General features: G+C 38.8%; 2 protein-coding genes across 10 annotated transcripts in view; both read left to right on the forward strand.

Moving 5' to 3' along the window:
- The window catches only part of DNAH6 (dynein axonemal heavy chain 6), a 171,264-nt gene extending 161,862 nt beyond the window's left edge, over positions 1-9,402 (forward strand). For 4 of the 9 annotated variants that reach the window (XM_044443961.1, XM_044443962.1, XM_044443959.1 and 1 more), the window contains 3 exons: positions 1,282-1,428; positions 4,219-4,357; positions 9,035-9,402. In XM_044443961.1, coding sequence (XP_044299896.1) covers positions 1,282-1,428; positions 4,219-4,357; positions 9,035-9,168 — 420 coding nt within the window. In that variant the 3' untranslated portion in view covers positions 9,169-9,402. Of the gene's footprint in view, positions 1-1,281; positions 1,429-4,218; positions 4,358-9,034 lie in introns of those variants that run through there. The other 5 variants (XM_044443963.1, XM_044443964.1, XM_044443965.1 and 2 more) reach the window with 3 other exon arrangements.
- Positions 9,403-10,051: 649 nt separating this feature from the next.
- Positions 10,052-13,412, forward strand: part of LOC123030176 (dynein axonemal heavy chain 6-like) — a 32,548-nt gene continuing 29,187 nt past the window's right edge. Inside the window, exon 1 of the mRNA XM_044443861.1 lies at positions 10,052-10,063. Within this exon, the coding sequence (XP_044299796.1) occupies positions 10,052-10,063 (12 nt within the window). The remainder of the gene's footprint in view (positions 10,064-13,412) is intronic.

A 13,412-nucleotide genomic window follows, 5' to 3' on the forward strand; every position in this document is an offset into this window, starting at 1 on the left:
GAGGTGTGCAGAGACCTGCAGAGGAGAGCAGGACACCTTCCAATGGAGCAAGGTTCAGGGAACCAAGGTTCAATTTGGATGCCAGGAAGTACTTCCTGACAGGACCCCAAGAGTATAGAATGGGCTTCCATGGGAGGTGGTTGAAGCCCCATTGGTGAGGGTGTTCAAGGATAGGCTGGACATGCACATGGTAGGCATGTAATGAGTGGAGCTGTCTGGAGCCAAGGGTCAGACTATATGGCCTGGGAGGCCACTTCTGCCTTGCTCAGGTTCTGTGTTTCTATGTAATTTCCTTAAACTTTTTATTCTGTCCTTGGAGCTGCTTCTTGCACTGCACAGGAGTGTTAAAGTAGTCCCAGTTGTGCAATAGAACAGGGTTAGGCTGTCCCTTGCAAAAAGTGAACATGCTTGGCAGGAGTTTTGACTCTGGGCTTTTATAAAGTGACCTGGAGTCCAAGGAACCAAGCCCAGGGAATCCAGTGGGTTCCCAACCCCTGGTGGATTCGACGCACATCTCTAGGGTAATATATTGCTATGCATATTTTAAGAAGCAAGATTAGTTGTGAGCAGAGAAGAACCTTCTAGTCTCTTCCAAACTGGAGACATTCAAGATGCAGCTGGACAAACATCTGGACAGCCAACATAGAATCCTACATTAAGCAGGGGTTTGAACCTGATGGCCATATTGGCCCCTTTGAGCTCTTATGTTCTCTGATTCTACTGGTCTTAGTAATTCTACTTACGGCTAGAATTCTTTCTACCTAGTGAAATCTTGTATCAACCCAAGATCTAGGTGTTTAAAAATGTCATTTTGAAATACAAATTATAAAAGTTCTGCTCCATTGTATGAATTCTTATTTTAAGCACAGAATAATTACTCTGCTTACATATCATTATTCTTTTTCTTCTCCAGTTGCATTCTGTTCTAAATTTCTTTAACTCATAATGTAGTTTTTCATTGCCATATGCTTCCTGAGGTAAGAAATCAAGTGTCTTACATTGGTTAAAAGCTGAGAGTTTTCCTTCAACCAAAAGTACAATTTGCATACAAATAGCTACTAATTCATTCATTAACTTGACAACACAAAGCCCAATCTTGTAGCTGTGTAGGCAAATAAATATAGTAATTTTTTTTGTGACCATTCTTTCATAGCAGCACCATAAACAATAATGTTCTTATTAACTGTAGGAATATTGCTGTGGATGTGTAGAAAAATAACATTCAGTTTAGTATAAAGATCAGTCCAGCAAACACGTAAATGTATATATATGTCTATTCAGGTAACCAATGAACCACCTAAAGGTCTACGGGCAAACATTAGACGAGCATTCACAGAAATGACATCTTCATTTTTTGAAGAAAATATCTTAGGAAAAATCTGGAGAAAAATCATTTTTGGCATTTGCTTCTTCCATGCAATTATCCAGGTATCCCATACTGATTTAAGAATATGAAGATAGTAGCAATATTTTGAAATAGTGGTGTTTTCATTTATAAATATATGTATTTCACACATGTGTATCCTGCCCTTCCTCCAGTGAGATAGTGTTGCAGCATAATTGTAGTCTTTGACCGCAAGGCAATTATTGGTTTAGTGTAATAGCTGATCTAATTATAATTTGAAACTTGCTGTAAACCAACAAACATGGATCTATTTTAAAATACTATGTTGATTAAAGTAAATTTAAAGAAGGATTATCAAATGTTCTGTGGAGCAGGAAATCTAATCCTTTTTTATGACATTCAGAAACAATTTAATGGCATGATCCAAAGTGGCTGTCTGTAACCCTCCAAACTCAGGGAATTATAACATCCTATAGAGGGCAGGAGGAGCATGGAGGTCACCTCTGTAATTTTTTCAATCTACAAAAGATTTAAACAGCCTCTTATAGTGGTCAAATCTTTTGCCATGGCATGGGAGGAGGACAACCTCAGGCTTGGGACAGTAAATCTATTTATTGATTAAAAGCTTTTCTATCCTGTCCCCTACAAACATCTCAGGATGGTTTACAATAAATGAGTAGAATAAAACAAACACCACAGCATCCAACCATTAATATACTAAAACCCCAGTTAAAATCAATTAAACATCAAAATAGTGGGAAATTAAAAAGGGGGTTGCCTGACGCTGAAAGGAATACAATGTTAGCGCCATGCAAACCTCTCTGGGGAGCGTATTCCATAGATGGGGCACCACCTCAGAGAAGGCCCTCCTCTGGGTACTCTCCCTCCTAATCTCCTTCAAGGAGGGCTCCCGGAGCAAGATCTTCACCTCAGCTCTCAAGGGGAAGGAGGGCACATAGGGAAGAAGGTGGTCCTTCAGGTATCCCAGACCCAAGCCATTTAGGGCTTTATAGGTCATAACCAGCACCTTAAATTGTGCCCGAACTTCAATTGGTAGCCAGTGTAACCAGTAGAGGACTGGCATTATATGTGAAAATTGTCTGGTCCCCGTTAACATCCTGGCATCTCTATTCTGAACCAATTGAAGTATCTGGACCATCTTCAATGGCAGCCCCACGCAGAACACATTACAGTAATCTAGCTGAGAAGGTCCCAAAGCTTGGGTCACTGTTGCAAAGCAGTGCTCATCCAGGTAAGGACGCAGTTGATGGATCAGCCGAAGCTGGAGGAAAGTGCTTCTTGCCACCGCTGCCACCTGGGACTCCAGGGACAGCTCTGGGTTGAAGAGCACTCCCACACTGCAAACCCTATCCTTTAGGACAGGGCTAAAATCACTTGCCTGGAAGGCTTAACTGCCTACCAACAGGACCTCCATCTTACCTGGATTAAGTGTCAATTTATTTCCTTTCATCCAGCCCAATACCTCAGCCAGCCACTGCCTCACCTGGACTAGATGTAAAAGAGAGGTAGAGCTGGGTGTCATCAGCATACTGATGACTCCACAGCCCAAACCTCTGGACGACCTCTCCCAGTGGAAATAAAATGGAACCCTGTGGAATTGGGACATCAAATCCTGGCAGATCCTCATTTCTCTCCTTCCTGCCTTCCAGAACACCCACCTAATGCCAGCTCTGAAGTCAGGCTTTTTCTGAAGTAAATATTGTAGATCTTTATATGTATTAAGACCAGAAAATACGGAAAAACTCAGAGAGTCAGTTTTATTCACAAAAATTTAAATTAAATTTTTTTAAAAATCTAAAACTTTGAATGGACTACAACTAACTCAGGTATCCTTCAGTTTTTTCTGGATTGTGTTCAAAATGCTTTGGAAATAGGGATACCTAAGAGTTCTAGGAGAGGAAGGGAGTGCATGACCCAATACCCATTCCTGAGCTTACCCTGGGCACAATTTAAGGGCTGAGAAATATTTTGCAGTGTAATTTAATGTTCCTAGTTTCCTGAATGTGTTGCTAAGATGCAATCTGACATACTTACCTGAGACTAAGACTCATTGAAAAATTGGGACTTATTTTTAAAAAGTCATGTATAGTTAATGATCTGCCAAAATGTAATGGAGTTTCAGTGTTCTGTCATCTGCATAATGCAATAAGCAAATACCTACGGAGTAGGCACCACAGTTCCTATAAACATTGCAGGAGCTGCATGTCCCCTTGTCACATTTAGACAAAGTCTTCCATGGATTCTTCTGTTGTGGTGGGGTTTTTTTTTCCTTTCTTCTTTTCTTTTTTCTTTTGACAATTTCTGGTCTATCCAGACTGCTTTTGCAAGAGTTCTATAGTCAAATCTTCACTGAGACTCATGAAAACTGGATGCCAAGAATCAGTTTGGCTGGTTTCATGACCAAGGGACATGGAGATTATGTTACATAGCCTTCTCAGGTCTCCTAACCAGTGAGTATGCACTACCAGTGTCTGTAAATCCTCCCCTTTAACTTTGAGCCCCCCTCAAAGAACCTCTATATAACACAGTTCTCAGGAAGAAACTAGGCACAGCCTGAAAAGGTAAGTGATTAAGAACTAAATGCATTTTCAAACTCTTTAGAAAAGCAGGACCCCCTTCTCCTACTCAGATGCAGGTTTGCATTTTGGATGACAAAATGAATACACGTAACAAGGCAACTATATAAATAAGTGCAATTAACCACAAAATGGAATTCAGTAGGAAAGCTACTCTGAATCTGAAAGTGCCAAATAATTGTGATTTTTTAAAAAATTATTTTTATTGTATCATAAAGTTACTCTGAGGACACTGAAAAAGCTAATCTTATCTCTTTGTTGTCTCATATCTTCAAGGAGAGGAAAAAATTTGGACCTCTTGGTTGGAATATATGTTACGAATTTAATGATAGTGACAGAGAATGTGCTTTATTAAACCTCAATCTTTATTGTCAAGAAGGAAAGGTACCTTGGGATGCCCTTACATATATAACAGGTTTGTATGTTGCCAATATAATAACTGTGACACTAATGCTTATCCATGTCATGAGTGTCCACAGGAAGGGGGAAGGGTGGGGGCACAGACACCTTGTTGAGTCATAATCCCTAGATTCACAGCTTTCATTTGAAAAAAAGAAAAATAAGTCTCCAGCACTTATAGAAACCAAGGTATGCGGCAAAACACACAGCAAATATTCTCTCCATTTGTTTTGTATACAAAAATAGTCTTTTCAGGGGTTTTAGCCTCTGAATAAATTCATAGCAACATTTGATACACCCACTCTTTAGAAAATGAAGTTCTTTGTTAATTGTGAAGTCTTTTGGGGGTCTTTTTTGGGGGGGGGGAGAAATAATTGCTACATCAGAAAATAAATTTAGAAATTTGGGATCATATTGTAATTCCAATTGGGCAGTAGTGTATCTACCCACAAAGGAAAGGTAGGAGTAAAGACACTGCCATTTCTAATATAGATCTTAATTTTTCCCCTGAGTTTACATATTTTAAAAAGTTACTCAGTGTGCAAATAACTTTAATCATTGTTATATCCTCTCTACAAGAGTCATGGCTGTAGCTGAGAGAGTGGGTCATACTAGTTCCATAAAAATAGCTGAGTGCTGCTATTATCATAAGTCTCATTATATTTATTGGAGGTTGTCACATTAGCATATAACAACTCTGCAGTGTAGTCCAGTGTTGTTATCCAATCTTCTGGTGTGTTAGTTGTTTTAGAGCAATGCAGAATAGGAGCTTGTGAAGCTAACGGTAACAGCAGTTCCATTTATTAAGACCTAGAGGGGGCTGTTGGGATGTATGTGTGTATCTATAGTTTTGCAGGAAAGGGTATTTTTCAGTTCTTGCAGGACAGCCAGGTGGGCCCTCTTCTATCTTTTAGTGCAGGCCTTGCAAAAGAAAATGTGCCATGGAGTCATTTCAACATTAGGGTTTTTTTCATGGAATATAATAACAAACCCTGTTCTGAAAGTAGCTGTGCTTATTCTGTGTTGTCTGGTAAGCAGAGCCTAAGAATGGACTTCAGCCTGAGTAGCTCATTCCTAGGGATGTATGAGAATTCTGTTTGGAAGGATGAAAATCCTTGACTTAATTCCCACGTTCACTCACGTTGAATTGATTTGTACTGAGCTGAACCAGTATGAAGATTATTTTGTTAATGGCAGCAATTTACATTTTAAAAAAAGCTTGGTCACAAAATTGAGCAAATTATATTTTTAAATGGTTTCTCACAAGTGTGCATCTCTGCCCTTACCAGGCTCCAGAATAAAAAGCCTTGCTTTAGCAATGTCTTTGGAAATGACTACTTTCATGGAGTACCATCCAAGAACATTAATTTAAAAGGGGAAAATAGGTTAATTTATTGCTTTGGTTTCCCTGACAGCTGCCAAATGGTAATCTGTCAAGGGAAAGCAAATGTCAGTTTTGGGATGTAAGTGACAGGTGTCTATGACTGGAGCTCCAGGACCAGGAATGATGTATGTGAACAGAGAGCTTCAGTAGGATAAGAGACATAGGCAAAGTTCAGCACAAGCCAGAGTTAGATAGCAGCAAGGCATGGCCTGACCAGAGCTGAAGGTGAAGTCGAGAGCAAGTGAAGGCCAGATATCAACAAGGTGGAACAAAACTAGAGGTGAAGGAAATGTCAGGAAAGAGCACTGAGAACTGTCAGGTCGACGTATAAAAACCAATGGCCCCTAGACAGTGGACGAGGGTCTATAAGATATTTTTCAGCTGGAGATGACTACTCAGACCTACTCCCACTGCTTCTTGCAGCCAGTGCAGAAAGAACTGCACCAACGCTTCTCCAAGATCAGGAACACAACCTCAGAGAAGGTTACAAGAGGCAAGAGCCTCACTGAGGGTGCAGATCAGAAGCTTTACTGAAAGGGAGGGACAGAGGGAAAATGTCCTGTTTGGATTTGAATTCAACTCTTTGCATGAGCATGCTTTTCCCTCAGTTTTTAGAGAAGTCTATCTAGAATTCATACTGTTCTGTAATGGGTTCCATTCCAGTCAAAGATCTGCACCTCAAAGGATTGTCTTGCGTTTCATAAACAGAAGGAAAGAGGGAATGGGCCCATTCATGACATTTATTGTACAACAGAAAATAGTTGTGAAATACTTTTTACTGGGCTTAATACCATTTGGATCTTAACTTACTCTCTGTAACTTTGACCACCCCTGCCCCCACATCTTCAGTTCCTTTAAAAAGAAAGCCTTATTTTTGAAAACTCAGCATGCCAGCTGATGTTCTTAGCACTGTACTAGAAGTAGTTTATATGAACACAGTGTTAACTTACATTAGTGATTTTGTCATGTTGAATACTTCCCAGAGTGTTTTTTTTTTCCTTAATATTTTTGGTCCTCTAATTTGCCCAAAGGGTTGAATTGCGTCTTTCAAGAAGTACTGACTTCGACTAACATGTTTACATACTTACTTTTCTGGTTTGGAACTTCATTTTTGAGCATTAGTTTCCTGTGCCACAGTCTAAAACATATACCTCCAGCGTAAAGGGAAAAGGGGTACTATTATTCTATTCTGTGTTCTCCCAAGCTGAAGATTAAAATTACTGCGAAGTTTGTGAGCTGAGTGCAAGTGTTTTCCAAGCTGCTGGCTAAGTGAAAGCTGTTCAGAGGGGACAAATTGCAATTGAAAGTACTCTGTCAGTATGAGTTGTAAAAATTTGTTCATTCACCCATATCTATCAAACACTTGTTTACAGCTGTTTAATTTTTTTCAGCAGCAGCTTCACAGAGGTTCCTTGCACATTGTTCAGGACAAAATATTTTACTAATTCATTTATTAAGTTATTTTCTAGATTTCTCTCCTGCTGCATGGCCCAGTGGGCCCTAGACTAGGGTGCTTTAAGAAATGATGACAGGAAGAGCACAACAATAAAACCAACCAACCACTTCCAAATAATTTTAAAATGGCAATTTGCAGCAGCAAATACTCCCAGTTCAGCATCAACAATCAGTCGCCCCCATCTGAAACACATGCTGAATTAAGAGCCTTTGGGGTAATTTTTCAGAAGATGAGGTATGGCAACCTGGTGAGCTTCCTTAGAGAGAGTTCTGGAAAGAAAAAACAGTAAAAATACTGGTTTTACTTTGCTAGCAATGATCTTGTATAAGTAACATTGTTACTTGAAAATGGTGAACAGCATCTGAATGTGCTGAAGAATGTCCACAGACATTCTTTTGGTTCTCTATATAGGGGTGCTGGGGTGAAGGCACTACTATTTTAGAAACAGACTCCCACATCTCCTCCTTGCAGTCAGTCTCCCTGCCTGATGGGAATGCAGATAGACTCCAGTTAGATGATTTGTATGAAACCTTTTTAAGAGCATGATAAAAGTCATGATGGATCAGACCAAAGCCCCACATAGTCCAGCAATTTGCTCTCATGGTGTCCAGCCAGCTGTCCTTGGGAACTCGCAAGCAGGACATGCATGCAACAGCACCCTTTTCTGATGTATGGCTCCCTAACTCTGTGTGTATGTTATAATTTGCATGTGGAAGTTAGAGGCATGGAAAGTCACCATTGCAATCATGATTGCTCACCATACTCTTAAGTAAAAAGAGTACAATGAAAATATGTACAATGAAAATATGTATAGGGTTCATGTTACAGTTTCAACCTGAAAGGAAAGCTTCTTCCTCTTCCATTTCATTTCCCTTCCTAGTTCTTTCAACATACTCTTCCTTCCAGTTTCTTATATCAATGCCTCTGCATTATATTTTAGGTATGATCTTTTTTTCTATTTGAACAGTACAAACACTTTGAGGTCAGGAAGCCTTTTATTGATATGCTTTTACTGTTCTTGTTTTTATTGTTTTATTATTTTGTTGTAATTCTTCTCTGTCCTGAAATCTCCATACTGGTATATGGAAGAGTATATAAATTTTGTCAATTAATAAAACCAGTATACTTTTCCTGGTTTGTATTAAATAGTGCATATCATCTGTTTCTAAAAATGTAAACACTTCTGCTTTATTTCTTCTAAATGATAGTAAATAAAAGTATACTCTCAGAAGGTAACAAAACCTATTCAGGTTATTTCATTATAACTAAGGGTGATTTTATCACAAAAAGTCAGGAGAGCCTAACTTGTATTCCTTTCACTGGATTATTCATCAGGGAGACATGTTAATATGGTCCTGTCATAGATTTTATAATCCCATTCTGGGAAAACCATTTCTTGGAGGTGGAGGGAATGGAATATTATTTGAAAAACACAATAAACCAAATGTCATAAAATAATGGGGCATTATTCCCAGGAAATTTTACTATGAGGTCCAGCATTTCCACACTCGAGGTTCACAAAATATGCATTTTCCCTGTATTAAATAGGAAATTGACTGCTTGTTCAAATACACCAGCTAAATTTGTGCATGATACAATAAGTAATTTTGTTTCGTAATTGAGTTGTTTCATAATTCATATTAATTTACATGGGAAAGACTTATAATAATAGTAAGATGCTACAGTATTTCCTCCCTCACCACCACAAAAGGCTACTCTTTGGAAAGAATCACATTCTATTCAATATCAATTCAACAATATATATTTGCACATATGCCTGAAAGGATAAGAGCTTATATATATTATGCTAAAGATGAAAGGTGAACTCATAATCTGTAAAATTGACATTGCAGGGGAAATTACATATGGAGGGAGAGTTACAGATGCCTGGGATCAAAGATGTCTTCGCACAATTCTAAGGAGGTTTTTTTCTCCTGAAACATTAAAAGATGAGTATAAATATTCAGAGTCAGGTAAGGATGTGTAAATATTTTCACCTTGCTGAGGTCTCACACTTAAAATAATTTGTTATAATCTGATCTATTAAAATGATTGTAGCCACTCAGTGATTGAAGTATGACTTTAAATAGCATGAGATGAAAATACTGATACAGTACTGAGGCCACCAGGACACAAGGAATCTTTAAATGTAGGAGAGCTAGTGTGGTATAGTGGTTAGACTGCTGGGCTGGGGATCAGGAGATCCAGGTTCTATGAGGGGTGTTCAGTGTATTCTCGGTATCAGGTTGATTTGATGTGGGTAATTTAATTATTTCATTAGCTAAAGACACTATCTGAGGGTATACATGCAAAATTTCAAATAAGTGTGATCATTAGTTCCCTAGTAATCCTCAGCGAAAGACAACCATAACGACTGATGTGACAATGTTGAAGAAAATCGAACACCACGCTGTGATTAAGTTCCTTACAAAACAAGGAAAAAGTAAAAAAAAACATTCACGAAGAGATGGTGGCTGTTTACCAGGACCTTCATTATCTACTGTTCAGAAGTGGTCAAGTGAATTTAAAAGGGGCAGAGAAAGCATTGAAGACGACCCTCGCTCGGGCGGACCGGTTACTGCCACTACGAAAGAAAATGTGAAAAAAATTGAGAAACTTGTATTGGAAGATGCCTGAATAAAAATCAAAATGTTAGCAGAGATGACAAACCTATCTGTTGGTACCATATTTACTATTTTTCATGACCATTTTAACGTTTCAAAGGTCTGTGCAAGATGGGTGCCACAAATGCTCATGGCGCCTCAGAAACAAGTGCGAGTCGAGTGCTGTAGGGAGTTTTTAGAGCTCTGTGGTGAAGATCCATCGAGTATTTTCGATGGATTGTTACTGGAGATGAAACTTGGGTCACTATGACCTTGAAAGTAAGCAGGAGTCCATGCAGTGGCATAAAAAAGATGTTCCGAAGAAATTCAAAGTCACTCCATCAGCCGGAAAAATCATGGTCACAGTGTTTTGGGACTCAAAGGGAATTTTATTGATTGAGTACATGAAAAAGGTGAAACCACAAACGCAGCATCTTACGCAACCACTCTGCATAATTTAAGAGAAGTAATTAAAGAAAAAAGGGAGGGAAAACTGACCACAGGTGCCCGTCCACACAGCACGTGTTTCAAAGGCTGCTGTGCGAGACTGTGGTTTCGAAGAAATAAGCCACCCACCCTATAGCCTGGACCTGGCCCCCAGTGACTACTACCTATTCCCAAATTTAAACAAAGATCTTCATGGAAAGCAATTTTCCGACGATGAAGAGCTCAAGGCTGCAATTAACGCACATTTTTTAGACAAGGAGGAAGGGTATTTTTTTACAGGGAATTGAAAAGTTAATTTCTAGATGTAATAAGCGTATTGAAGTTATGGGGGATTACATTGAAAAATAAAAATTATTTCAATTTATTATTCCTTTTTCTTCATGCTGATACCAAGAATACATTGAACGCCCCTCATAGTCCCCATGCAGTCATGAAACTGTCTGCGTGATCAGTCACAGGGGCTCTGCCAAACTGACTTCACAGGGTTGTTTTTGTGAGGATAAAATGGAGTTGAAAACTGTAAACAACTTTCCTCAAAGGAAAAAAGGTGTGATAGAATGTGATTTAATACTAAAATACAGTGTAACAAATTAAGAGCCACCTTAGATTTTCAGCTGATGATTCTTTATAACTTAGAATGTGTAAATTGCACACTAGAGATACTGCTTCAGCTTCCAGCTCTTTCAAACATAACTAATGATAAAAGAACCAGTGAATTTTGAATTCACCATAATTCTCTAAAATGCAGTTTCACACTTATTTCTCTTTGCTTCCACTTTCATTTTCAAACTCCTTTGGACTCATTCAAATAGGAAGAGCATATATTTCAAACAGAGAGAATGCAAATTTCTGTGCATCTTTTTCAGAAGTGTGTTCTTCCCCAGTGAGTAAAGCATTAAAAAACTCTTTTCAAACCTTAGGAGCAGTATTTCAACCTTTTAGAACAGGGGAAGCAATGCACAAAAAGTTGAAAAATCTCCAAATGATAGGGAGAAAGGGCTGGGCTTTATAGGCAACCCTGGAAGTCTAGACCAGGAACGTTGGCAGCCTAGATTTGCTCCTGGGCCTGATGTTTTGCATCCCTGCTCTATAAGAAGCCCTTGTACCCACAAATCAAGGCACTAAAGCTATTTCTAAAGTGCAAATAGCTTAGATCTTTTGCATAGTTAGTACTTCTGAGCTTATTGTCCTTTAATCCAGGGATTTATTATTGCCAGTCTGGAGAGTACTTTTGTTGAAGGTTGACTCTAACCTTAGAGAAGAACTTCATTTTAGCATCACATCAACAGAATGTGCCACTGAATTTCTGCAATTCATTAGAGACTTGACAATTAACATGTCAATGGGTGGGGTGACAGCAAGCAATATTTGCTTTCTCAAAAGCAAGTGGCTGAACAACTACCCCTCCTGTGTAGCTGATAATATGCTTAGTGGTGTGTGAATGAAGCATCTAGAATTATGAGTCTGCGTCCTCTACTTCAGCTATACACAAAACAGGAACTGGTTGAGTATCTAGTAGGACTCTGGAGGAAGGGACGAGGTGCTTCTTGACTAGCCATGTTTGTCTTATTACTGTTGAAGTGAAATTATGACAACCTTTAAAAAGTTAAGAATGAAAGTCACTCCGTATAAATTCAATTTAACATTTACAGGAAAGTGGACAGAAAGGTCAGTTTTATTTCAATGTACTCTGTAAACTGCATTCATCTACTTTGGAAATCACTGAAAGAATGTAAGCATTTTACTGCACCATGCTATTTTTATATAATAACTTTTCTGATTAGAGCTGCATGTTAAAGTTCTTAACGGTAATGCCCCAGTTCAAGGATTTAGGAAGCCTGCAGGCTTTACAGATTCTGAAGAGATTACTGCATATTTTATAAGCTTTACAAGGACTCCTTAAAGTCTTTATCAGATCATCTGAGTTTAAAGTTTAACATGTATAAAACTTTAAGAAGTTTTGCAAGGTTTGAACTCCCCATGAGTCTGACTCCCACTGGAAGCATTACTTCCCTTTAGGTGGTCTAATTGGAACTTTAATGTTTCTGTTCCCTACCTGCATTTTTTACATTGAGAAAATGCACAGTCCAGTCTTCCTAGAAAGTCTGCTTTTTCCCTAAGTGGCTTGTACTAGCCTGTGAATGTCACTGTTTCATAGCTTGCCCTACCTACCCTATCCAAACACAGAGAATATGGAATATGGAGGGACACTGGGTATTAGGCAGCACCTCAAATTTCCACCTTCATTTCTTTGTACAGTATATTCTGTTTGTTCAACAGTGGGAAGGCCTTGGATTGGATAGGCATACAAAGGCCTGATTTGACACAGTGGGAAAGCAACTGAACTTGATGTCTGAACCTGTCACAGTTTCAGCAGAGTGGCTTATTTTCTTGAAGAAGCCACCCTGATCCTGTGGCTTTTTTAGAGTACTTATATCCATAATGGCTTGTTGTGATGACTGAGCCTGGCAGGACATCTTCATTGTGGGTTAGAATAGGAGCTGCTTGGCAAGAGCAGCCTCAGAAGTGCCACTGCTTCTGAGTAATATGTCTCACAAAACTTTGCCCAGTAACAATCCGTGCTGTTGAGGCATCACTGCTGACACATGGGAGTTTCACTTCTCTGAACTGATTGTGAAACCTATGGATTAATTATTTGAGAATCAGTCTTCTCTGGATTTAAATATGTAATCTGCCAGAATGGGATTTGGCAGCCCAGTCTGGAAGGAAGACTCTGATTAACCAGGATCATATACCATAACTTCTGAAATCCTGAAGGTCAATACCAACTGGTGAGCCTCCTTTTTTGGAGTCTCTTTTCATACATATTAATAATATTGACCAACGCTCCCTGACATGTTTAGTCACTATCACAGGTTTGTTGGTTTGAAAATGACTTTCTGTATTTGACTTTACTGACCTGAAATCTGCCTTCAGATAGATTCCATGGGACAAACTAAGAAATAATCTATATCTTTATTGATAAGAGATTTTATATCTTATTAGAGACTTTTATCACTATAATACCCTCTGAGTAAGGGGTGATCTGGAGGACAGTTTGACCAAGCATATTTTTATATCTAACAGGGTTCACCAGGCTTACATATTAGCGTCCATAGTGTTTAATTGTTACCCAAATGACTCAATTTCCCCATAATTCTATGCACCATAAGTAAAAGTG

This window comes from Varanus komodoensis, unplaced genomic scaffold (assembly GCF_004798865.1).
Source record: "Varanus komodoensis strain SLA01 unplaced genomic scaffold, ASM479886v1 scaffold43, whole genome shotgun sequence".
NCBI lineage: Eukaryota > Metazoa > Chordata > Lepidosauria > Squamata > Varanidae > Varanus > Varanus komodoensis.